The 25,705-nt window shown below is 36.0% G+C and overlaps 1 protein-coding gene across 1 annotated transcript; it reads right to left on the bottom strand.

The window, feature by feature from the left end:
* Positions 1-201: 201 nt before the first annotated feature.
* HNF4G (hepatocyte nuclear factor 4 gamma) lies at positions 202-22,099 on the bottom strand (the record flags this gene model as incomplete). Its single annotated transcript, XM_079534008.1, has 11 exons — positions 202-255; positions 1,857-1,933; positions 2,289-2,411; positions 2,898-3,134; positions 3,332-3,484; positions 5,543-5,630; positions 7,829-7,984; positions 11,681-11,787; positions 15,162-15,256; positions 19,060-19,228; positions 21,982-22,099. 11 exons carry the CDS (start codon positions 22,097-22,099, stop codon positions 202-204), a joined length of 1,377 nt encoding a protein of 458 aa, XP_079390134.1.
* Positions 22,100-25,705: the final 3,606 nt, after the last annotated feature.

Below are 25,705 nucleotides of genomic sequence, written 5' to 3' on the forward strand. Positions count from 1 at the left end.
AATAGATGGAAGTCAAAAGTCACCAAATCTAGACTATATGGTGGGTGTGATATGACAGTGCTGCCCAGATTGGTTATGTTTTCCATGATGTTCAAACTGGTAAAGGGCCTGGCACTGTGTTGCAGGAGAAAGGCTGTCTTCTTCTGTGGTCTGACTCTGGAAGTTTGAACCTTCGACTTAGTCAGTCTCATGATGTAGCTGTCAGAGTTGATGGTTTGTCCAGGTTCCAGGAAATCCAGAAGAATCACCCCGTTTTTGTCCCAAAAGATAGTGCACATCACCTTTCCTGCTGAAGGCTGAATCTTGAACTTTTTCTTCTGTAAAGAATTTCATGTGTCTACTCCATGGACTGTCATTTTGACTCAGGCTCATAGTAGTGACATCAGGTGGTCCAGAAAACTGTCACTGCTTTCACCAGTGCTGAAATGCACACATTGCATCCCTGCATTCAAAACCACTGTTTGGCTTCCATAAACATTAAGCAAGTGTTGATGAATGTCAATAAGTGCTATTTTTTCCACATGAAGGAATTCAATTCCATACTTTTGCTTCACACACGCTTCTATGTCAGACATATCAGACTGCCTCTCCACTGATATCCATCACATGGCATCAAAACACAATGGATTATTGGTGGTAAGGTTTGATCTCTACTGCCATACTACCAACATCCACCTCTGCTGTTGTGATACAGCATAATAAAATAGGAGGCATTACTTTCAGAGCAGCTCTGATACAGTTATTCTGTAGGTAAAGTTTAGAGTGATTGCCATGCACTCACCAGACAGTCAGACAAATAACACAATGGCTACATTTACATTAGTAAGTTAAACAGTACAAAGTCTATATACTCCAGTCTTGAGGTCAACTGACATGGCCTGGACATGTTTCTACAGTTATTCACTGTAAAGAAAAATGGCAATATTGCAAGTGCACAGCAAAAAGTGCCCCTAGACAGGCCTAATTCCCAAAATGCCCTGAGAAATTGTCTGGGAGAGAAACAGTCCTGACCATAAAAAATTCAGACCCCTTTTTAACTCTTTAGTAATATAAATGATAGCACTCTGGTGTCTATACATCCATGCCTAGGTACTGTCTCATTGAGTAATATAGACATTACTGTGTATGTAGATTTCAAAGAGTTCTCAAACATCTTCGCACATGGCAAGCCCTCCCTCTGATTCATACAAATTTGCTGCATGGAGGATTCAACTCTTTTGTTGAAATTTTTCTTGAAAGAGATGCTTCTCTCAAATCAGTATTTTTGAAAACGTACTGAATACTTCTATCCATTCAGTATTTCCTCGTTTTTATTCATTATATGTGCTTTGTTTTTGGAATCTTGGCTTTGGTTTGACTAATGCACTTTTTCATGCCTACAATTCACAGGTAAACAATCCCTAGACAGTTCAGTCACAACGAAAAAAAAAGTTATGTACACAACTAAAACAATAATATAAAGATGACAACTAAAACAGAAAATTAAAAAAAAAAAAGAATCTGTGCATTTAAGAGATCTAAAAATAACATCAACCTTTATACATTTTTATCAGACTGTAGTGTCCAGAGTTACAGTCTGCATAGCAGTCAGAACATTGAGTATTACCTTCCAAATCATAAAGGGTCTCAAGAAACACCCACAGTAGTGGCTGCTGGGGAAATAAACTCCTTTATCATCCTGAGATTTTAAATGTGCAAGTTTCCTACCAAATTATCTAGTGCATAAAAAGGAAGGAGGAATGGAAGGAGGGAGAACTGAAGGGAAAGAATGGGGGAAGTAAGGAAGGTAGGAAGAGCAAGACCAAGAAATATTATCACAATGATTTTTGTTTCAAAATAGACTGCTGTGCAATTACTGAAGCCTGATTTGAAGACATTTTGTATTCTTGTCCAGAGCCTTGAGGAGGAGAAGGTAATGGAGTCTCTGGTGTTGCTGAAAAAGAATTCAGAAAGAATTGCACTTTTTTATATTCTGTACAATTCTGCACACATATATACATACTACTGACCCCAAATACAGTTCTTCTACGTTATTGCAGATTTCAGTTCATCGGAAATTGTGCACATAAAACCAACGATGTATCAGAATGGTGCTAAATTGTTAAAATTAGATTAAATTCAAGTCAAAGACTCTTAGTTATCACATGTTAACAAACATGTTTTTAATGCACAATTATTTCATTCTTTATGAAATAACTCTATAAGCACTGACAGGCCACCATTTTAATTAATATGTTAAACTGTAAGACTGAAATGTTATGATGGAAGGCTAACTTGAAATTACTTACAAATCTGTTCTGCATGTACAGGAGCAGACATTGAACTTATGAGGATGGTTTGGCCAGTTAATGGATCTTGGGCTAAGTGAGGATGTACTGGATGATGTAAATGACTGGTATCATTAGAAGTACCTGCAAAAATAACATGAGCGTATATCAGTTTAGAAGAGCAGATTGTTGCCAGCAATTTATACTGCAATAATTACATTTCTGCAGAGCAAATATTTTGATTGGCAATTTGAATAATTGCCTCTGGGTATTCATTAAACAATTTAACCAGATTTCAACCACATTAAGCACTGTATTTATTTGCACTGTTTTGACTGCATTAACAGCGGACTTCTTGAAATATTTGTAAGAATTCTATAATCTGTCACGGGAATTCTGTGTCTAAAAATCCAGAAAAGACTAAGAAGTACAAAGCACAGTCTGAGGCTGTAGGACTGAGGGAACAAGACGAGCAGACAGAACAAGCATTTAGCTAACGATTATATGACTGGAAGCTCCGTTAGTGTGGTACTGGTCAAAGTGCTTGCTTACATCATGATTCCCTCAGCATCTCAGTGTGCTAAATTCAACAGAATACAGCATGGTAAGTTTAAGATGTTGTTAATTTACCTCCCAGTAACATTTCCTGAAGCAAACTGTCAATTTTAACAATTCCAAATAGTTTAACCAGTTGTATTTGCTCAATCATTTGCCAAGTGATACTCTGGAGTGTAGGCAGTAAAAGCAAAAGCTCTCCAAATCTTCCTCGGGAGTCATACTGACGGTCATTGATATAATCCTCTAAACTGATTTGGACTTGGTACCGCATGTTCTTAATCTTCATTGGATTACTCAGGCCTTTAGCATCTGAAAAATGACAAAAGCATACAATCAAGGTAAATTTTTATTTGGTTGGAGTGTCTTACTTTTTTTTTTTCATTTCGTTCTTTTCCTTCCAGCTAGATATCATGAGCACATGCTATACCAACAAAAATCACTTACAATGTAATCTGAACAAAATCAATAATTAACAATAATTCTGATATATATTTTCAGGAATGTACCTGGATCAAAAAACACAATGGCTTTCAAGCAAGCATACTCATTGTCATCTATCTGAATTTCCTGGAAGGGTCGAACTAGTTCATCTAGGATTCGATTTGCCACTCGGCTGATCTCCACTTCAGTGCTGTTGCGATGGATTATATAGTTGTTACCTTGGAAAGAAAGAATACCAACATGTAGACTGATATAAAGATTTAGATGCAATATACTACATGATGAAAATGATTTTCAAAAATATATTTTATTTTGCTTAATCAAAATAGTATTTTTTCATTCAATAGCTCTCCTTTATAGCATACAAAAATTTAATGATGCAAATAAAGTCATACGTACCAATTAAAGCTCTCATCTAGTGAATAAACTGTGCGGGTAAATATGCCATCATGTGTAGTTACTTACTAGTCCACGCAACTGAGATGGACATTTGAATGCACAAGCATGGAATAAGCAAGCCTTTACACAAAAGATAAAGACACCACTAAACAGATCTAACTTTTTTTCTCTGCCCATTATATCCCAAGATGAATAATCAGATTTTTCAGTGGACAAAAACCCTTTTTTCAGAGAAGACAACAGGAATGCTTCATTATCCAACAAATTCTCTTGTTATTCCCAACAAAATGTAGAAGCATCAGAAAACTTTCAGTAAATAATCAATTTTGCCTCTTCTTTTCATTTTAAATTTCCATTTTGGGTAAGTCACCATCTTAATATCTTAATTACTGTACAAGAAAGCATCTAACATAAGTGGTGAGAACAGTGGGAAGACCACAGAGCTTCCAGAAGCCACAAAGTCATTTTGGAAAGAAGAGTTGATGAACATATCACAAGAGATCCATGCCAAAATGCCTCATAAACTATACAGATATCTACCTTGAAGTATCAGAAATAAGCATAGCCTCAAACTGTTTCTTCCTTCAGTATGTATGCTGATTGTGGTAATGCTGACTACAATTTTCTGCTTATTATTTTCTCATTATTTGTCCTTATTATTTAATAATCCTGATAAAATTGTATTATTTATGTTAATTTTGTCAGTAAAGTGACAGCTAGAGAAAGTACTAGACTAAAAAAGTCATCTATATAGTTTCTAATTTGAAAATATTGCTGATGCCAGTAATATCTTCAGAGTAAGCCCTTTCTGTCCTTATGGTGCGTGTGAAAGAAAATTCAAACTGAATCACAGCTATGGAAAGGCTAACCCAAAGAAGTAGCAGAAAACTCCTCTGTACCACAACACTGATGAATAAACTAGTTTGAGTTGATATTCTGCATAGTATTGACTCGCTTCAGCTGTCCAAATAAGACTTTAACACTTTCTTACAAAACGGCTAAAGAATTGAACATATTAAATGAGGACATTTTTGGTAGGGTGCACTTTAGACTTGCAAATTGCTGTGTCAAAGATTGCTAACAAATGTTTCATCATGCCATTATGCACACAGGCACATATTTCATCATATGACTGTGCCTCTGTTGTGTGACAGAAGGGAAGACTTGCTCCTACAGTGTGACAATGTTCTCTTTGCTAACAGCTCTGGTCTCTCTATAAAACCCAGCAAAGGTTATGGTCAAGCATATGCTTGTTTCATGATTTGTTACACATGCAACAATCACACTGTTCTGTACATGTAGGTATCTACATCCAACATGACAGGGAAAAACAGGATTGCTCCTTGCATGGTGACACACGGCAGCTGTCAAAACAGCAGTGAAAAAGATGTTGGGAAAGACAACTGCCGGGAACAGTCCGTCCACTTTCATAGCCTATAGGATCTTCTGTGATAATTTCTGAAGAGCTTTTAGGAAAGAACCAGGTAAATGGTTTTCATGAGACTGAAATTATTAAATTAATCTCTCCTCTTAAATGAAGATTTCTTATGTGATTTTGGTACTGGTGGTGGTTTTTGTTGTTATTGTGTTGTTTAGTTCTCTTTTTTTTTCTCTTTTTTTTTTTTTTGTATGGGATAAAGATAAAAAAATGATGCTAATGTAAGGAAATCACTTGCTAGGAAATCTCTAAATTGTGGCTTCTGGTATTCTGCTTTTGCTGGAACAGGGCAGATGACATTATACCTTTAATAGCTATTTAGCATTTACAGCATGCATTGCTTTGATTATGTCACAACAGTTGTCCCACTTAAATGACTATGTGGTTGCTAGTGTACTATATCATCATCATTATTAATTGAAATAAAACCAATATTTACCTAAAAGTAAAATGTCCTTATACACCATGGACCGTTTTGCTGCTCCAAGCAACAGGTGTTCCCCAGCATGTGCTCTCAGCAGTGCAACCTTAAAAAAAATAGCAGAGTCATTAGAAAATAAAGCAGTAACTTCCAAGAAAGGGCAAAATGAATTACCATGCACATTAACATGAGTACTTTTAGCTACATGTACTGTAAGGTCATACGGTAAAATGTCAAATAAATATAAAAACCTTCCACTGTATAACACTGTATTTATAATTTATAATTATAATATTATAATGAAATTATCATTCCTTGTCACTTCTAGCAGTTGGGGATGATCTTGAACATATAATTCTACAAAATACTTCTAAGTCAGTACAGTTCTTCTATTTATTTCCTTGCCTTTATTTCATTAACAAATTTTGCTCTAAAATTTTAGGTTGGTGTCAAAGACTCCAGTGGGCTGGAATGAACCATAATAGTAAATTCTTCATTGTCATTCCTTGATTTTTGTCATCAAAATTGTATGCGTTACATAAAAGAGCTTTTTCCCTAACACAGATATGCTAAAATATACACTACAGTAAACAATGAAGAAACTTGATTCCTAGCAGGAAGGTGGTACAAAATGTGATCATTAGTTTACTCTTTGTCACCTATTTACTTTCCCTTTTAAAATCTCCTTGAAGCTTCAGCACTGACCTCTGTTAACTCACAACATTTCTCTCTGTGCAAGCATTTCCTTATGAAGCCAAGCCCATTCTTTATGGGTGATGTAAACCTAGGAATACTTAATGTATCTCAGTAGAGTTGACTCATCCAGATTGGCTGTTCCACAGTCTGATTCCAAGATCAGGAATTATTTGTCACAAACCAGATGATTAATGTGATAAATAAACACACAATGCACATTAAAAAGAAGTTATCACAAAAATAATAAATAAATAAATAAATAAATAAATAAGTAAATTGACATTTATTTTAACTCCTAATACCTTTGTCATTAATTTTCGAAGGTATTCAAAGTTCAGGAATATTTCCCAAATATGCACTCTTCAAGTAGCGCATTCTCAGCCTTAACTTATCTATCTGTACTGATGACTTTTTTCATTTAAGTAAAGACAGTAACTTCTTACTGACATCTGATCCTTTCCATATTTTCATGTCATCTTAGCAACTTGTTTTTTGCTTGCTTCCAGTGATTTTGTAGAACACTGTATTTAAAGATCTAACACTACATTTCTCTTTCTTTTACAGATTTTTAACTTGTCTGTTTAGGTTGTGCATATATATAATATTCCATGGGTCTGCACACATAGCAAAGTACTAATGTGGGGGCTTATCCCCTGTGTCTGAACCAACTCCGTATTTCTGAGAAAGCATATAAAAGGACTCAGTTTTAATTTTAAACCAAATTATCTAATCTTCTTAATGAAACTTTGTTAAAAACTGAAAGACTAAAGAGAAAAAAAAAAAAAAAAAAGAGGAATTGCTCAATTTCACTTCTCAAAGTAATTTTCAAGCTAAATCAGACATCACTGAGATCCCGAGCCATGAATTAATCTTCTATCCAGGAAGTTGGTGACAAGACCACAAGCCTACCACAATGTGAAGACACTTATTCTATGTGTGCCAACATGGTTGGCTTTGAAAATCACTAAACATTAGCTGCATTACAAATGAGATGATAAGACAGACCTCTGTAATGAAGACCCTGAAGAACCCTTCACGTTTTGATGATTTTTTTTCTCTACACTTTTGTTATTTACAATATAATTTGAGTACATTATATCATATGAAATATTACTTGCTACAGAGTGACATCAGCACGTGTTTGGCATTTGCTCAAGATTCTTATGGCTTTTATTTTTTGAAAGCAGAGAAAATCTGCTTTAAATTAAATAACAGGCGGCCTTAAACTATATTACAATGAAAGATGGACATAAAATAAATACTTTGGAAGATCAGAAAAAATCATGATTTTTTACAATATTTTTTTCATTTCTGCATTCATCTTGGTATTTATGCTTTCCAAAAGAAAGCACAAAACACTAAATGATTACTAGTTTGCTAAAGAAGTGATTCTTTCTTTTAGCAGGCTAGAGCCATATCATATCCTTCTATTTTCCCATGGTGGTGTTACTTCAAAATTTAAAAAAAGAAAAAAAAAAATTTTAATATCAGGCATGTAGTATCAAGCTGTATTTGATCAGACACTGCATTATTGTTTTCTCATATAATTAAAATGTTACAGAAAGAAAAAGACAGTTACAATGTTCTCCCTTTGGTCTTTTCTTGTACCTGGTCATCCAGTGGTAATTCACAGAAGCCAGGAATATATTTAGCCCATTCCACCAGGACCAAAAGTTGCTGCTTCATAGATTCACAGACATCACTAATACCAGCAATTTTCTTAGCATTTATGTCAGTGCTTGCACCAGGACTGGAGATTGAGATCTGGACATATTGAAAGAAAAAAATTAATAATGTTGAATTTCATATAGTTGCATTTTCAAAGCAAACTAAAAAAAAAAAAAAAAAAAAGAATGACAGCAGTTATCACATACTCTTAAGCAATTCCTTGACTATATAGAGAATACAGACAGGACAGTCTGCACAAAAATTATAAAACTTAATTTCACATTTATTACCGCTATTCATATCATGGTACAATATCTCCTCCCTTCAAAATACTACTTGTAAAAATTCTAAAGCCTCCACTGTCTGTAAACAGGAGGGTTTTGTTTTGTTTAGGTTGAGGTTTTCATTTTTTTTCCTTTAAAATTGTTGTAATTTATCTCTTTTTAGAAAAAAGAAAGAGTTTATATGCAATAAAATGAAAGGCAAAGAAAGAAAGAGAAAATGGGTAGCAAATTCTTCCAGTGAAAAGTGTTACTAACTTCTTAAGTTAAAATAGGGACAGAACAAAGTAATGTATGAGACCATTGAAACAGTTTCACTTTACATTTTACTTAAGAAAGGATATTTAAATCTTGAGATTTGATTACTCCTGTAACCCCTCTGCTATTTCCCCACTTCAATCCCTAAAAAAAAATAAATAACAATGAACTGTTTGATTTTTTTGCAGTTACAAATTTCAGGATTGTGGATCTTATTTAGGTTGACTTCTGCCATATCCTCCTCATTCTCAGATCTGTGTTTAATCACCCATTGGGACCCATGGTGAAATCCCATTATCCTTAGATGGTCAAAGGGAGTCGCACTTCTGAACTAAAGCACAGCACTTCCTACATAATTCAGTAGCCTAAAACACTGAAAACAGCTTAGATAGTAATGGCAGTTAACCATCTGAATGTCAGTTCTCGGGAGAATACAGCAGTCAATGAGATTAAAATAAAGTCCTCAGAGATAATTCAAAGGCAGTGATGTAGGAAAAGAGGTAGAGATATTGTCTCTTTGCAGGCAGACCATTTGTGAAATCCTTCCTGTAAACACGAGTCTATTTCTGGCATCTGTTCTACAAAAACAAAGTTGAAAAAAAATACTGAGTATTGTTTAGGTAGGCAGGATCTAGTAGAATAATTTAGTCTAGAAAGAAACAAAAAACAGAAAGAGAATAATGAAATTCAATGTATTTCATTCTTTCCAGAAAAGTCTTGATTGTCAAAAATACCTACACTGGGAAGAAAATTCTCATAGCAGGAGGCTCTCTGATCTATCAGAAAAACAGATATATCACCATTCACCAACTAGGAGTTAGTTCAAGAGGGAAAAGAACATGCAGGTTCTTTAATCATTACACATAATGACTCATGAACTTGAAACACACTTCATCCTTTAATATCTTTTGCTATACAACTTGATAAACTACAAGATTATGGACTGAGTCCTGAAATTACTTGGTGAACCTCTGTAGGGGATTCATTATGAACGCCTAGGACTGCATGTCTTAACAAAGAAATAAAAAAGACAACTTTCCTCTTTCTCCATTGCTCCTCTGGGTTGAAATATGGGTGTCACCAGCTTGATGAACAAAACAACATAACACTACATGCCTATAATCCTGAGGAATGTCAGTGACATATCTTTATTGAGAGTAAAGCATCTTCCTTACACATTTATGCAATCCAAGACCTTCAATCTGTGGGAGAATTGCACGATTTATCCTCACAAACAATCCTCGGGGATGAAATAGATCATTTTTCCCATTTTAATATGAAATCTAAAAAATGAAAGAATGACACCTTCTTCCTCATTTTCAAAGCTCAAATACTTGACCAAGTATTGGACTTGGGGGTTGTGGTAGACAAAAAGTTTTACACAAGCAAGCAGTGTGCACTTATAGCCCAGAAAGCCAGCAGTATCCTGGGCTGCATCAAAGTAGGGGTGGCCAGCAGGGCAAGAAAAGTGATTGTCCACCCTCATGAGTCCCCATTGGGAGTACTACATCCAAGCATGAGGCACCTAGCACAAGAAAGATGTGGAGCTGTTGAGAGTCCAGAGGAGAGCCATGAGGATGATGAGAGGGCTGGAGCACCTCTCTTACGGAGAAAGACTGAGGGAGCTGGGCTTGTCCAGGGAGACTTCACTGTGGCCTTCCAGTACTTAAAGGGAGTTTATTAACAGGAGGGAGACCAATTTTTCACACAGTCTGAGTGTGACAGGACTATGGGGAACAGTTTTAAACTAAAAGAAGTGAGATTTAGGTTAAATGTTAGGAGGAAATTATTTAAGCATGGTATGGCTGTGCAACAGGTTGTCCAGTGAAGCTGTGGAAGCCCCATCCCTGAAGGTGACCAAGGCCAGGGTCCTTGATCGGGTGGGTGGCAACTCTTTCCAGAGTAGGGGAATTGTAACTAGATGGTCTTTAAAGGACCTTCCAGCCCAAGACTTGCTATGATTCCAGTGTATGATGTATGACACTAACAAACTCTTGAAATCCCTTCTCAGGACTGAACTATTACAGGCCCATTCAACTGAGGCAAAAACAAGGACCTCCAGAACCTGGCTTTTCCATCACATTAAAATAACCTCTTGGCCTTTAAGGTTTGGCATATTGGAAACAATTCTCTTTTACTACACCGTATCAAACAATAAGAATAATAAATTTTTGTGTGAATTCACAAGGAGGTGTTTTAGGACAGGAATCTACCAGCTGACAAGAACTTAGTGGCAGAAAAGACTGAGGATGTGATTCTCTTTAAGAAAGCTCTTATTCCTGAACTGCATGAGTCAGTTGGAAATGATTAAGGGACTGACACACACATGCACATACTAAAAAGCATAATAAGCAAGTTCAAAGAATTACTAAGGAGGTAAAATAGGTATAGTTTTCATACTGCATAGCTATGAAAGGTAGGAAGGTCCATTATGTTCATCTGCCCAGACATGCAATATCTGCCAAAGACTATCACCCAGCAATTCCTGCATCAATTCTCTACAGACAGTTCCACTCTAAGAGAGATGCTGATAAAGGATGAGATTACAAAACATTTGGGGATGTATAAATCAGTCAACATGAAATCATAAAGGTGGCAGTTAAATTCTAAGTTAGCAAGAGGTGCAAGAATGCAGAATCAATGACCATGATTTATCTCAGTTGCAGAAAAGGGCTGGAGACTGTTCCATTCAGCAATTGATTGAATAGGAAAAAAAAGAAGAAAAAAAAGAAAATGAAGTTCAGATGAGACAAAGAAAATTTAAAAGAAAGCTGAGAAAAGAGTTTGCAGTTGGAACACTTCTGTTTGCCTTATTTATAATACCTAAGGATACTGAAAATGGGATTTTCAAAAGAATGTAAGGAAATGAGTGTCCACACCCATTAGAAATTTAATGGGTTTCGACAATTTTTTCACTAATGTTTCATATGAAAGCAAGCCTCAAGAATAGATAGGTGCCACCAGCTGCCTGAGACAGCAACTGATTTAAAAGCAGTAAGAACCATAAAGCTTTATTAAGAAAGGCGCCTAGGACATATTGTCCAGGACAAAGTAGAAATTTTATATTGACTTTGCTTTAAGAATGAATTCTGTTGCTGATTCTTTATTGGAAAGAGGAAACTGGGTATATTTTAGAAGTAGGAAGAAAGTAATATTTAAAATTACATTGAATACAATGAGAATCTGAAAGTATTTAACCACAGAAAATATTTTCTTGAAGTCTATTAAAGAAATTTATGGAAGATATCAGTACCTGACGGGAAAGTGTCTCAGCTTGTGACAATGTGCTAATAGAGGGAATGTTGCAGCCATCAAAAGTATTTCTTCTTGTACTTATCCTGTCCCGTTCATTTTGTACAGCTGGAAGAGAATAATTGTCTCATTTATTGACTTGTAAAAATTGCCACACAATATCATTACAGAGGCTTACTAGATAATTATAAGAAGAATGGCATTCAAAAAACTTTGTGCTTTCAGCTCTAACTAATGAGAAAGAATGACAGTACATGTTCATGGTCCTTATCCACATTATGATGTTTGCCTATAAAACTTAATACAACCAACTGTAGCTAGAAACTGAACTTCAATAAATGAACCTTTCTGATAGTGACAGAAATGGACATCTCAGTACTGCTGAATGGGTCAAGAGGTACAGCATCATGAAAAATGTCTGAGTGAGAGGTAGTTTCCTGCAAGAAACCTTGATACAGCAATGGAAAATGAATTAAATATTCTGGTAAAATAATTTTGAGACTTAAATATCATACTTCGACAACGAATTTCTAGCCAGTTTACAGAACATTAACTAAGTAAGAAATTAAAGAACAAAAAAGCACCAAAAAGGTTCCAGGAAGGTATCTTTTGTCCCATGGGGGGACAAAAAAAGGTAGTTGAAAGGACTTTAAATAGGGAATCCTTAATCAGTGCATGCAAGGCTTATGAAGCAACAAGGCTTACCTCTGAATTCAAGGAAGAATGAAAAATAAAACTATCAATCAGATACTTCTATAACCTAGAGCATGTCCAAGGTTAGGCCAGGAAAAAAAAAAAAAAAAGAATTATACTGATCAAAATATTTTTTACTGCGCAAGGAATCTCATAATCTTTTAAGAGCAGCAGCTTTATTTCCAAAGATGTGTTTGCTGTTTTGTGAGCAGCTCCAAAGGCTTCAATAAAAAAAGAAAGTAAATAAATAAATAAATAACTGAATAGTTTTCAGGGTTTATCTGAACAATGCACATAGTTTATTCCTGAGGAGCAGTAACTTTTTGCCAAGGACATTCAATGATGGGCCTTTTATTAAAGTCACAATAAGAAATGTTGTGCAGTGATAAATACGAAGTGCTAAATATGCCTGAAGAACTGAGACAAAAAATATAGCTTTTAAAAAAAAAATGGAGAAAAAACACTCACTTTTAATCTCAGAAGCTTACTGTCACATAGCTAATTAAAATAATGTTAATAGTAACTAATATTAAAATAGTAAGCTATTCTGCCAATCACTAGTGAAAGTCACTAGCAGAGCACTTGGGAATGATAGGCAAATTATTTCTTGGGAATACACACTTTCAGATGTACTGAATTGTCTATCTTTGTAGACCCTTTGTTCAGACACTGTAATGAAGGGGGAATATTTGCTCAAAGAGGGCTTGTATAGCCTCTACCAGCTGAAGCCCTTTTCACCTTTGCCTTGAAGGAAAGAAAGTGATTTCCTGGAATCAAGCTAAGAATATATCATACAAACCATGCTACACTTATGCTATAAGAGATAATCTGATTGTGTAGAGAGAGGTCTATAACAGCATATGAGCAGTGAAATCTACAGTTCAGTCTCTTGAATTATTTTACTGCTGGGAAGCCTTGAATAAACATGACTTGGATATGGGGAAAAATGAAAGCCTTATAGGTAGTGGAACTGAAAGAGGCAGAATAGTGTAAATGAGATTAAAATTCTGAACAGGATATATATTTTCAGTTACAACACGAGTCAGCAATGTGCCCTGTGTCCACATTAGCTAACTGTGCACTGGGCTACCCAGTGTGCAAGAAACACTGGAAAACTGGGCCTAGTGAAGGGCTATGGTGCTGTAATCCACATGATGTCCAAGGTGAAGCAGAGTATTTGATTTTATAGGAAAAAGAGGACCAAGGTGGAGGTGGTCTAATTTCAGTAGACCCAGATCCTTCTCACATGTGTAGCGAAAGGCCAAGGCAATAGAGGCTACACTAACTGCAAAATGAGACATTCTAGTTAGATATTACAAAGAAAATCTTCACAGTGAGGGCGGTTAAGCAGTGGAAAAAGTTGCTGACAGAGGCTGAGAAATGCCCTCTCTTCGGGACTATCTAAACCTGGCTGGATAGAGATCTTAGCAACTTGACTGAACCTAGGAATTACCTGTTTTAAATAGGGGCCTGGGCCAGATGACTTCCAGACGCCCCTTCTTAGCTAAAATGTTCTTTATTTCCCATTTTTGAATGTCTACAAAGCGTTGCTTTTTGCAGAAGTTCTAGGGTTGCTATGTATATGAAGGTCTTCCTTTTTTTTTTCTGTCATATACATAATCAACATGTTACTGACTTTAATGGTTCAAATTCCAGAAGACTAAACTGTGTTCCACAAAAATATCAAACCTATTTCATTCAAGCACAGTACTACCTGTTTAGTTAGACTGTTTGTCTGTACTTACGAGGAAAAAATTCCTGTTATCTCATACTATAACTCGAATACAAGCAAAGCAATATGATACTACAGATACTTAAAAGCATAAACAGCTTCCTTCATTTTAGGAAAGCAATGTCTAGACTAAAACTATCATGATACAGTCTAGTTACAGGACAGTCATGCACTTCCACTGCAGACTGGCCTTCCAGATGACATATCATATTCCAAATAAAACAGGTTGCAAAGAGCATCACAAAAAACACAAATTTTGCAATGAAATAATCATCTCTGACTGCTTATTTGAACCAGATCAGGATGCCTTTTGCCACTACATTATAACTGAAAGTGAAGCAACAAGCCCAACAACTTGGTATAAAAATTCTCTGATATTCCTACTGACTTTCTCCCTCCATGTCCTCAAGATCACCAGAAGATCCATGTTTCTTCACATTTTTTGAGGTAGATGCATAAGCATCTTTTCTCACATATATACAAGTATATCTCACGTACACATACTAAGTCCCAGCGAGATTGGAAATATTCCTGATTGTTGACACTCCACTAACAGTTACCACAGTTACCTCACACTTCTTTCTTAAGAGTTTCAAACACTTAAAATGAAGGGAACAATAAGCAAGTCAGCCCTGTAGCTCAGGTAGGGTATAGAAACACAATGCAAAACATGCATTTTATGATTGAAATTTGGAAAAAATTATAAATCAGAACTGAAATTCTGTGCTTTGAATTTTTTCCAGGCATATGGCACTTAGAAAGCAATGAATTTTGGTGCCAGGATTCATGGATTAAGCAGTTGATATTCACTTGAAACCAGTCATGTTTGATAATGCCCAAAGTATTAAAACTGCTTACCCACCTGAAAATTAGATGATACATACTTCACCTCAGTAAAAATCTCCATCATGCAGGCAGTATAGCTGCCAGATTTTCCATTTAATTATTCTGCTGTTAATTTTTTTTTTGAATTTTGATTAAATTTGGAATTTTGATTAAATTTTTAAACTTAGATTCTATTACTTCAAGCATGTCAAATAACAAACGAGTCTATTACCTTCTTTTTTCATTCCTGCTCGAAAACATTTTTTTAAACGACAATATCTGCACTGATTCCTTTTGTCCTTGTCAACAACACATTGCCGGCTGAATCTATCAGAGACAAAATAAGGTAAACATACAATGCATTAATAAAGCACCACTCTGGCTTTGAAGAGGAGAACTAATTAATTTGTGCTCTGAGAATTATGTCTATGACCACAGAATTTCTTCTGCAGTTTTTTTTCCCTGTCAGTCAGTCTTGAGAGATTTCATACCTCCTTATTTTGCAAGCACATGTGTGTATCTATGTATAAAATACGTATTACAATGGGCAAGAATGGAATATTTTTGAGTTATGCTTTATTGTGAGATATGCAAATGCTGCCTACTCAGAAAGGGTTGGGATGAAATGCTACTAATAGAAGAAGGATAGGATACTTGATGAAAATGTCAACTGTCACCAGCACAGAGCAGCCCATCCAACTCCTGCAAAACCGGTACCTTTGGTTGGCAAAGTTTACTTCTGGGAGCTAACAAATGAACCAGTTACCTGTAATATCATTATAGGTGAGAAATCAAACAGGAAATAGGAGGAAAAAAAACCTGAATACCGCAATAAAGATGCAGAAACACACAGAGTGTGACACTGCAAGAAAGTTTTTCTGGCTCTCATGCACATCCACAGATGTTCCTAAGGAAAATGTATATGAGGCATCCCCTCCTCTCCATTTGCTTTTGCCTTTTTTTTTTTTTTTTTTTGTATGTGTTAGATATATAGATCTATCCTCTTCAGAGCTCTACTCGGACTCAGCTACAGCTCTTATTACACCATTTTAGAAGCATTCTATGATCATATATCCATAATTAGAATGCTAAGTATCTAAGGAAGAGTGGAGCAAACAACATTTCCAGCAACAACGCTATGAAGAAAGTTTTCAGTTTTATCTATCTGTCTAAACTCACAAATATATTCTGTGCATGGCTTAAAACTGACATCTTAAGGACTCAGGTATGCACAGAGCAATTCCTCAAACATGGTACACATAGTTGCAGAATGACAATTTGGGCAGCTAGGCACAGAAAAGTTAACAGGTTGCCGTTCAGACTGTCAAGGAGGGTAATAGTCACTAAAAGAGCAGTGCACAACTGAAGTGGGAAGATGTGTTATACACTTGATCTGTCTTTAAAAAAACTCATAAATTTTAGTTTTTCTACAGAAACTGCCTTAGCAGAGAACAATTTTAAAATCAAAATTAAAAATCAGTTAAGAATCACACTTTCCAGTGAAAATACAAGATTTTTTTTTTTCATTTTCTTTCTTCTTGTTTTGTTTTGTTTTGTTTTCAGGGGTTGTCTCTCTGGATATGGTTGTGGGCACTCTGGTCTAGGTGTCCCTGCTTGAGCAAAGAGGTTAGATCAGATAACCTCTAGAGGTCCCTTCCAACTTTAGCTGTTCTGTGTTTCTATTATTCTTTGTAATCATAAATAAAAGACCAAGATTGCACTTCAGTAATACAAGGACATCAACCACATCAATGGACACGTGGAAACTCTAACAGAACAGAACTTCCCTAATAAAATCACAGAATCACAGAATCGCAGAATCACAAGGTTGGAAACGACCTACAAGATCATCCAGTCCAACCACCCTCCCATTCCTATCAGTGCCACAAGCTACTAAACCATCTCTCGTAGCTCCTCATCCAGGCGCCTCTTGAACACTACCAGGGACGGCGACTCCACCACCTCCCTGGGCAGCCATTCCAGTGCCTGACCACCCTTTGAGAGAAAAAGTTTCTCCTAATATCCAACCTAAACCTCCTCTGGTATAACTTCTGGCCATTTCCTCGGGTCCTACTATTTGCCTGGGAGAAGAGGCCAGACCCTTTTGCATCACAACCTCCCTTCAGGAAGTTGTAGAGTGCAATGAGGTCTCCCCTCAGCCTCCTCTTCTCCAGACTGAACAATCCCAGCTCCCTCAGCCGCTCCTCCTAAGACTTGTGCTCCAGACCCCTCACCAGTTTCGTTGCCCTTCTCTGGACACACTCCAGGGCCTCAATGTCTTTCTTGTAGTGAGCGGCCCAAAGCTGAACATGATACTCGAGGTGCGGCCTCACCAGTGCAGAGTACAGGGGGATGATCACCTCCCTACTCCTGCTGGCCACACTATTTCTAACGCAGGCCAGGATGCCGTTGGCCCTCTTGGCCACCTGGGCACACTGTCGGCTCATGTTCAGCCGAGCATCAACCAACACCCCCAGGTCCCTTTCCTCTTCACAATCATCCAACCACTCATCCCCAAGCCTGTAACGCTGCCTGGGATTGTTGTGGCCAAAGCGCAGAACCCGACACTTGGCCTTGTTAAACCTCATCCCATTCATCTCAGCCCAGCGATCCAGCTTATCTAGATCCCTCTGCAGGGCCTCCCTGCCCTCAGGCAGATCGACACAACCTCCCAACTTGGTGTCATCTGCAAACTTACTCAGGGTACACTCAATCCCTTCATCTAAGTCGTCAATGAAGACATTAAACAGGATGGGCCCCAGTACCGACCCCTGGGGGACACCACAGGTCTCCAGCTGGACTTCACTCCATTGACCACTACCCATTGAGCACGGCCCTCCAGCCAGTTCCTTATCCAACGGAGGGTAAAACTGTCCAAGCCATGGGCAGCCAGTTTCCACAGAAGAATATTGTGACAGACCATGTCAAAGGCTTTGCTGAAGTCTAGGTAGACTACATCAACTGCCTTTCCCTCATCTACCAGTTTGGTCACCCAGTTGTAGAAGGAGATGAGGTTGGTCAAACACGACCTGCCTTTCATGATCCCGTGCTGGCTGGGCCTGATCCCGTGGACAAGCTGCGTGATCTCTCCCAGGAGGATTTGTTCCATGACCTTCCCTGGCACTGATGTCAGGCTGCCTGTAGTTCCCCGGATCCTCCTTACGGCCCTTCTTGTAGATGGGAGTCACATCAGCAAGCCTCCAATCCTCTGGAACCTCTCCAGTCAACCAGGAGCGCTGGTAGATAGCCGAGAGCGGCTTAGCGATCACCCCTGCCAACTCGATCTCCACCTCGATCTCCGGGGAGATACGCTGCATGTCAGCCCAGATATCCACATCACGGCACAAAGTGCCCTGAAGATAGCTGGTCTGACTATTAAAGGCAGATGTAAAGAAGGCGTTGAGGACCTCAGCCTTCTCCTTGTCATCTGCGGTCACATTCCCTGCCGCATCAATTAAAGGACAGAGATTATCCTTGGGTTTTCTCTTGTCATTGATATATTTGTAAAAGGATTTCTTATTCTGCTAGATAGATACCTGAGTATCTATACTTGTATAAACATTTTTTGTTCCGGTAGTGATACCAAGTTAATTCATAGGAAAAACAAAAACAACAACAACAACAATGAAAAAACAACTGATATAAAACATTTAAAACATTCAGCCCAGCTTTGATAATTAAAGTTAGACTTTCAAAAAGTGCTGTCTTGATGCCCATTAAATTGTTGGTAACTTTTCATTCTTAGCATTTTGTCTGCAAGTCCTACAAGTAAAAAAAAACCCATCAATGAATAGAATACTCTCATGAGGTCTTAAAAGCTAACTTAATATGTTACTTTGTTAAAAGCTAACTTAATATGTTGTCTTTAGGAGCATATATAGTGCTACAAAGATTCCATATCAGAGAAGCCGTTTATAGGTGGTCCAATTCATTAGACTTAAATGAAAGGGATGTTTTTCCACATTATAAGAACATAACATCCTTGCAAGCTCCATCTGAAGTGCTGTTTAGAATTCCTTCAAAAGAAGCTGAAAATACCCCTATGTATGTCTGAAAATTCTGAAAATGTCTGAAAGTAATGTTTGCATACACTCACTAATTTAGTGCCTCTAGATTAACTTTTTAAATACCTGCATGTATAAACATGATTTTTCCGTATACTGCGTCTAAAGAATCCTTTGCATCCATCACAACTGGAAGCACCATAATGTTTTCCAGTTGCTCGGTCTCCACATATTGCACAGAGACTGCTGATCCCGCTGTCAGTAGCATTCATGTTGAGAGGTTCTCCAGAACTGTCTGAAAAGAGAGAAGAACAACATACATAGTTATGGACAACAAGTTCTCAACAGCAAATAATTTTATTCCAAACTGTTTCCAACTGAAAGGGGTTATAAAGTAAATGTAAGGTCTTGCAGGTCTAATTACATGTATTCTAAATACATATATGTCTAATTATATGTATACTAACTAACAAGAGGAGAAACTTTGGCATAAAGCAACATTACATGGATAGCTGGCAAAGACATCATATACCACGTCTAACAAGAAATGGCAGTAACTGTTGACTATCAATGAAAAAATCAATTGTATTTAAAAAAAAATACAATAGACTTAAGGAAAGAATGCTAAGAGAGTCCTCTTAGCATAGCTTAGTAGTTTTACTTCCTTGAACAATTTTTTCAAAGGAAGATTGACTTAAAAGTTGTGAGAGAACATTATCTAAATATGCTTAACATTTAATCATTGAACATGGAAAACAATACTGAATTCATATAAAATCAGAATAGCTATGTTTATTATCCTTTGAATCACAAGGCTTAACAGACACATTTTCTGAATATAGATCTTTTTCTGAGTATGCTTCTGTTCTTATGGAAGGAAAACCTCAGTATCCATTAAACTTTTGTAGTTATTCAAAGAAAAGAGGTTAACATTACTTAAATATTCAAGCTTGCATTAAGAAATACGAGTTCATGAAGAGTAAAAATGTTGAAAAGCAGAACTGTTAATGTTGATAAACATCATTTATATTGTAGAAGAGGCATCTGAAATGTGTCTTGCGAAAATACAATAAAATTTTGCTTATTCCCTAAGGAATTTACAATGTAAATAGAATTAGCATCAACTTTTTCTGTACAGAGATATAGTTGATTAGAATCACATTTTAAAATGTTCAAATAAAAATAAAAAGGTAAGAATTCAGTTCCCTGAAGAATTTACTGTTTTAAAATTGGGTTTGTTATGACCAAAATTTTAAAAAATAGTCTACAGGGTAGCTTCATTTGAAAAGTATAAAAGCTTTACTTCAGACTTTAGAGATTTTGGATCAGGACATATCCAAATAATTAAAATACTTAAATGTAATGATGAAATATTTCATAGCAGTATGACTTGTATCTTCTTGTGTCTGTGTTTATGCATATGCATACATATATATGGAGATACTTGTTTTCTTTGGGTAATACTCTGAAAGAAAATGGGAAATTGACTTGATTTTGCAGTTTGTTCAACAGAACTGTACAACCTGTCTGAATGTGGATAGTTAAATTTCTCTGAATAGTTTTAATGAACTTAGAAGTTTTGAAAATACACATCTGAAAATTCAGAAAGGCAGCTCTCAGATCCAACCTAGCACTGTAGATGGAAGTCAACCTTTTTTATTAATTCTATCAGAAAATACTTAGCCTAACCACAAAGAAAACTCTGAAGAAAAAAAGGACTAATTTAGTAAAAAATAGTTGTCAAAGTAATCATTTACAGTGAATAATTTAACTAACTGGATCACTAACACACAACACAGCATAACCTCCCTAATCAACTTTCCCATTCTGAGTAACATTAACAGATCAGAAAAAATGAGATTCAGCAAAAAACAAATGACCAATGAAATCATCCATAGTAAAAGGAAAATCAGATAAATCCTCTAAAACTTACATAATCATTGTTGATAGCTTCAAAATCATTTAGGCAGTGAAGGTCTGTTTTTCTTCCTAAACCAATAATAAAATCTACTTTTCTGTTTACTGAGCTGGTTGTAAAGTAATACTAGAAATTCAAATAAAAATTCAAATCCAGTAATAAAAATTAACTTTGATTCTATATTGAAAGAATACATTGACATGGGAAATGGAATGTGCTTAGTATTTTTCCTGCAAATCACTAAGTATTTGTTCTGCATTTCAATATATTTCATAAATATTTCATAAATACTATATCTGTATTAGAAATACAACTAAAACTAATTCTCAAATATATCAAAAGATTTGGAAAGACACTTTAGGGGAGTTTAATTCACTTGATATTTTTCTTCACTTTAATAGACTGAAACTACCCATTTTTGTTCAATGCAAAAAGATGGCAGAATGAAATTGTGTGCTTCCTATTCCAAGCACTGGTACAATTGGTACAATTTCTCACAAAAAAAATAATAATAATAATAAAAAAATCTACCTGAAGTTAAAACGCTGCATTAGCCAATAATTTATGCCAGTAGTTTTCCTCAGCTAAACATTAGCCTGTAGAGAGCCAACATGATTTTTAAAAAATCACCCTCATTCATATGTACACATATTTAGAATGATTATTTTAACATTTAAATGAACAAAATGTCCCACAAATAGAAACTAGGCATCGAGAAGCAGTAGCTATTTTTTTTTCCACAAACCTCTGGATAATCTTGTCGTGTCCTTCTGAATGCTATATATAACATTTACTTTCATGTCCCAACTGTCAATACTAGTTATTCATTTGTCTTACAGTAAATAAAACAACTGCTGAATACACCATTTTCTTCCTTTGATTAACTGAATGATGACAGTACAGTTCAGTTATTTTATTACATATAACCACTCTTTTATTTTCCTTAATGTTAAAGAATTATAACGTCATTAACTTAGAGTTAACAGTGAAGTGTGATAGAGATGATCTGTGGTTTGAAAACAATCACCAAATCTGCCATTAATAAAACATTTTGCTAACATCTTAAAACATTAATAAAATTCACACTTCCCACTAACTGGCATGATTTTGCATCACGGAGCAGAACTCACCATTGCCATTGTACAGAATCTGCATAGTTTCAAACTCCAGTGCGGTGTACGCAGGATCTAAAACTTCACTGTAGTTTGCCATTTCCATGTCTAGTATTGGTTCCGAGACCCTCATCATTCAGAGCAAAAACAGTGAAAAAGCTGCTCAAATGTACAAGCTTTCCATTCTGTTTTACAGTGGTTGATTATCCAAAGTTAACTATAACCGTGTCTCTTGCGTGCTACAGTGGGAGGAGCTGGAAAACTGCCTCTGCATGCTATATTCTACCTGCATTTTTTTTTTTTTTATGATACAGTGCAACTCTTCTGATAATCTTGGAATGCTTCATGGAATTACCTTATCAGAAGTTATACTGGCTCTAGTTCTTTCATGAACTCAGGTACATCCAGGAAGCTTCCTATCTCCTGTGACCTTCTACACATTTTGTTGTCAAAAAGTGGTGTAAAGGTTCTAAAAAAACTACTCTTGCTTGCTTTGTGTAAAGAGACTGTAGATTCATATGCTATTTTGTTCTCTCTGTTTCGAACAGTAAGGAAGTGCAATACAAATATGGACTATCCTCAGTTCCCATCTATCTAGCCTTATGATGCCTATTTTTACAACTATTCATGTTCTTCAACAGTGACAATGAGCTGGCTGTGCAGGCATTCTTAACAAAGATCTGAAGCAACATAAACACTAAAGCAAGAGTTCCCCCTCCTCTTTACAGTCCCTCCCCATCACGTATTGTGTTGCTGCGATGGCAGCAGTGGATCTCACATGCTCTCAGAAGATGGCTTCCTGCTCTAAAACTTCTTCATGCAGAATGCAATGGCAGTATGCAGTTTTCAGAACCACTGAGGTACATAGAAAATAAATTATTTTCCTTCTCTGAACAGAAGGTGGACATTTTGGATAGGTGCATTGCTCATCAGTTAGCATACACATACAAACCCAAACAAACCCCACCCAGGAAGTCACTTGAATCTCTGCAATAAGGTTGCTGAATTTTGCTTGCTAATCACATGTTTTTAAATGCTGCATGGCAGAATTTCAGATATTCTTGCTTTGCAAGGGAGCCTGTACAGAGAACTACTCTTTACACTGCTAAACAATAGTTACAGTAAAGATTACGTGTACAGGAAAACTTTCCAGGTTATGCTTAACCAAGAAGAGGAAATAACTATATACACAGCATTTAAATGTTTATTTGAATGATGTCTGCTATCACATTGCTATGCCCAAATTTAAGAGTATCATTGATCATGTTCCTTGGACAAATTCCCTGCAGATTTTGTAGGGTGCCATTTTTAACCCACTGTTATATTTCCTACACAGTACAGAAAACAGTATTTGGGAATTTTAGGATTACAGCTGAAGAGTTAAACTATTTCATGTCTACAAACATAAAAAAAAAAAATTCTACTCAGTAACACTTCACAGTAACAGACGTGTAAAAAGATCCATTATCTTTTACCCTCTTCATTATTTTTTCCCTTTTTTAAAAGAAGCATGCAAAATATCTTTGTAAATTAAGATTGTTGAAAAACTATTTGTTGTTGAAAGCCTTTATTTGTTTAAGAAATCACTGTAGTTTCATCATGAGATAGATTCCTGCTATATTCTGATGGTTCAGCTTGAAGTTTCTTCAGTAGCAGAATTTGTTGTAATTGAAGTATTTGCTACATAACTAGTTACTAGTTATAGTAATAAAATGATTCATTGCATTAAAGATGCTAGTTAAAATTATATACAAGGGTTTCACTTTAAGTAGAATTATCTTATTTTCCCTAGTGCATAGGTTTCGATAAGATACCCTAGAAAAAATCTGTGACTTTTTATATCAAAACTACATGTTGCACAAGCTCAAACTTATCTTCAGCTAGCTGAGTTGTATTAGAAAACTCTAGCTCCAAAACAGTCTGCCATGCAAGTAACTTTTAAATAAGGGAGTGTATTTAAAAAGGAAGAAATGTATGACAATACCATTATATCCTCTATTGTTTAAATCACTTCAGTGATTCAGTCTTCACTCTTCACTTCAGTGATTCAGAAATCACTTCAGTGCTGCGAAAACAGGCCCCTCAGTGACAACTAAAGAGAGGGAATGAATTGACCCTTTCTGATTCCGTCATATAAAAACTCACTTCAATTGATTTTTTAATATGGAAAAACATAAATATAGGGAAATGTTCTTTATACTATTTTTTCATGCCTTCATATGGAAATTTCTTACAGTTACATCTTGTATTCATAAAGATGTGTATTTGGGGGGATTTTTTGCTTCATAAAGTAAATCATGAACAATTAATGTATTCTAAATTACTACTGTAAAATACTTATATGCTTTCTTTCCATCTTAGGTAAATCACAATGCAGCCCCAGAATTAAGGCCAAGACATATTAGTCCTAGATAAGCAGAGGCTTTAAAACTGCATAATTAGTCAGGCTACAAAATAGTTTTCAGACTAGTGATACAGAAAACTTGAGTAGAAAATGATTTTTCAAAATTAATTTTGCACTAACTCTGAAGAAGCAGAAAGCAGAACTATAATGTACTTGTTTGTGTGGTTTTGTTGTAGGTTTGTTGGTTTTCTTGCTTTAAATCTGATCTCATAGTCACATACAGAAAGCATTCCAATCTTATCTTTAGGACTATTAACCCTGTTAATTGTTCAGTTCTCCATAATAAATGTAATCATTCTTTCTGATTGTGGTATAAAATAGTACACAAGCTAATAAAATCAAGGTTATTTCCATAAAATGTCTTCCTGAAAATGAAAACAGCTCCCAGATTACTATCACTACTGAATTTTTTTTGTAAGTAGCAATACATTCCCTTATTACGCTAGTTTATTAAGAAATATAGGTACTTACAACAAGGTCTTTATTTAAAGGGTTGTTTTCTTGTTTGTTTCTCACGTTTTGAATAAGGAATACACATCACATAAAGAATCACAGTATCTCTTTTTTTTTTTTTTTTTTTTTGAGTATGGAGAGTTGTAATTGATATACTCCAAAGGTATCCTTTTTATATTAATAATCTGGAGTATTTATTAAGTATGCTTATAAAACACATACTTTGATATGTCTCTTCTGCCATTTGCTGACACGTAGGAGTACACAGGGAGCCTACATTAACCATGCCTAATGAAATCACATGAACTTATGCCGTAGTATCACCTTGCAACCATCAACATGGCCAAAGATCTCCCAACATAGAGAGATTATCCACCAAAAGCTTGATACAGGAAGCTGTGTGCAGATTTCCTCATGTCACTGAGGAATTTCACCTTTGGCTTATAAAGACACAGCTCCATATTGCTGCAGACTGAGTGCCCCAACCCTGTAACAGACTCTCAATGGGCACTGTCATAGGAAGGCTCCATCGGCTCTGACACTGCCCACCCCAAAACATTTCATGAACGAATCATGAGCAGTGGCTCAGAAACTTGTATTCTAATACACATAAAATTATGAGCATGTTTGATATTAAAAGATTCATAATGTTGCAGTGTTATTTTTCATGATGGAGATCATTGGCTTTTTTTAAGAAATAAAATGTCAGAGGTGAATCGCATCCAAAAAAGAGTAATTGTGTTACTAAGGTGTTACCCAATTCTTAGACATTTTGGAAAATAAATCACCTCTTGTGCTTAAGACCTAAATATCATAATGAAAACATGCCTACAGTCCTCTGCAGATCTAAAAGACCACAGCAAGTCTCTAACACTGTCACTACCT

The sequence above is a fragment of the Tetrao urogallus genome (genome assembly GCF_951394365.1).
Source record: "Tetrao urogallus genome assembly, chromosome: 3".
Classification (NCBI taxonomy): Eukaryota; Metazoa; Chordata; class Aves; order Galliformes; family Phasianidae; genus Tetrao; species Tetrao urogallus.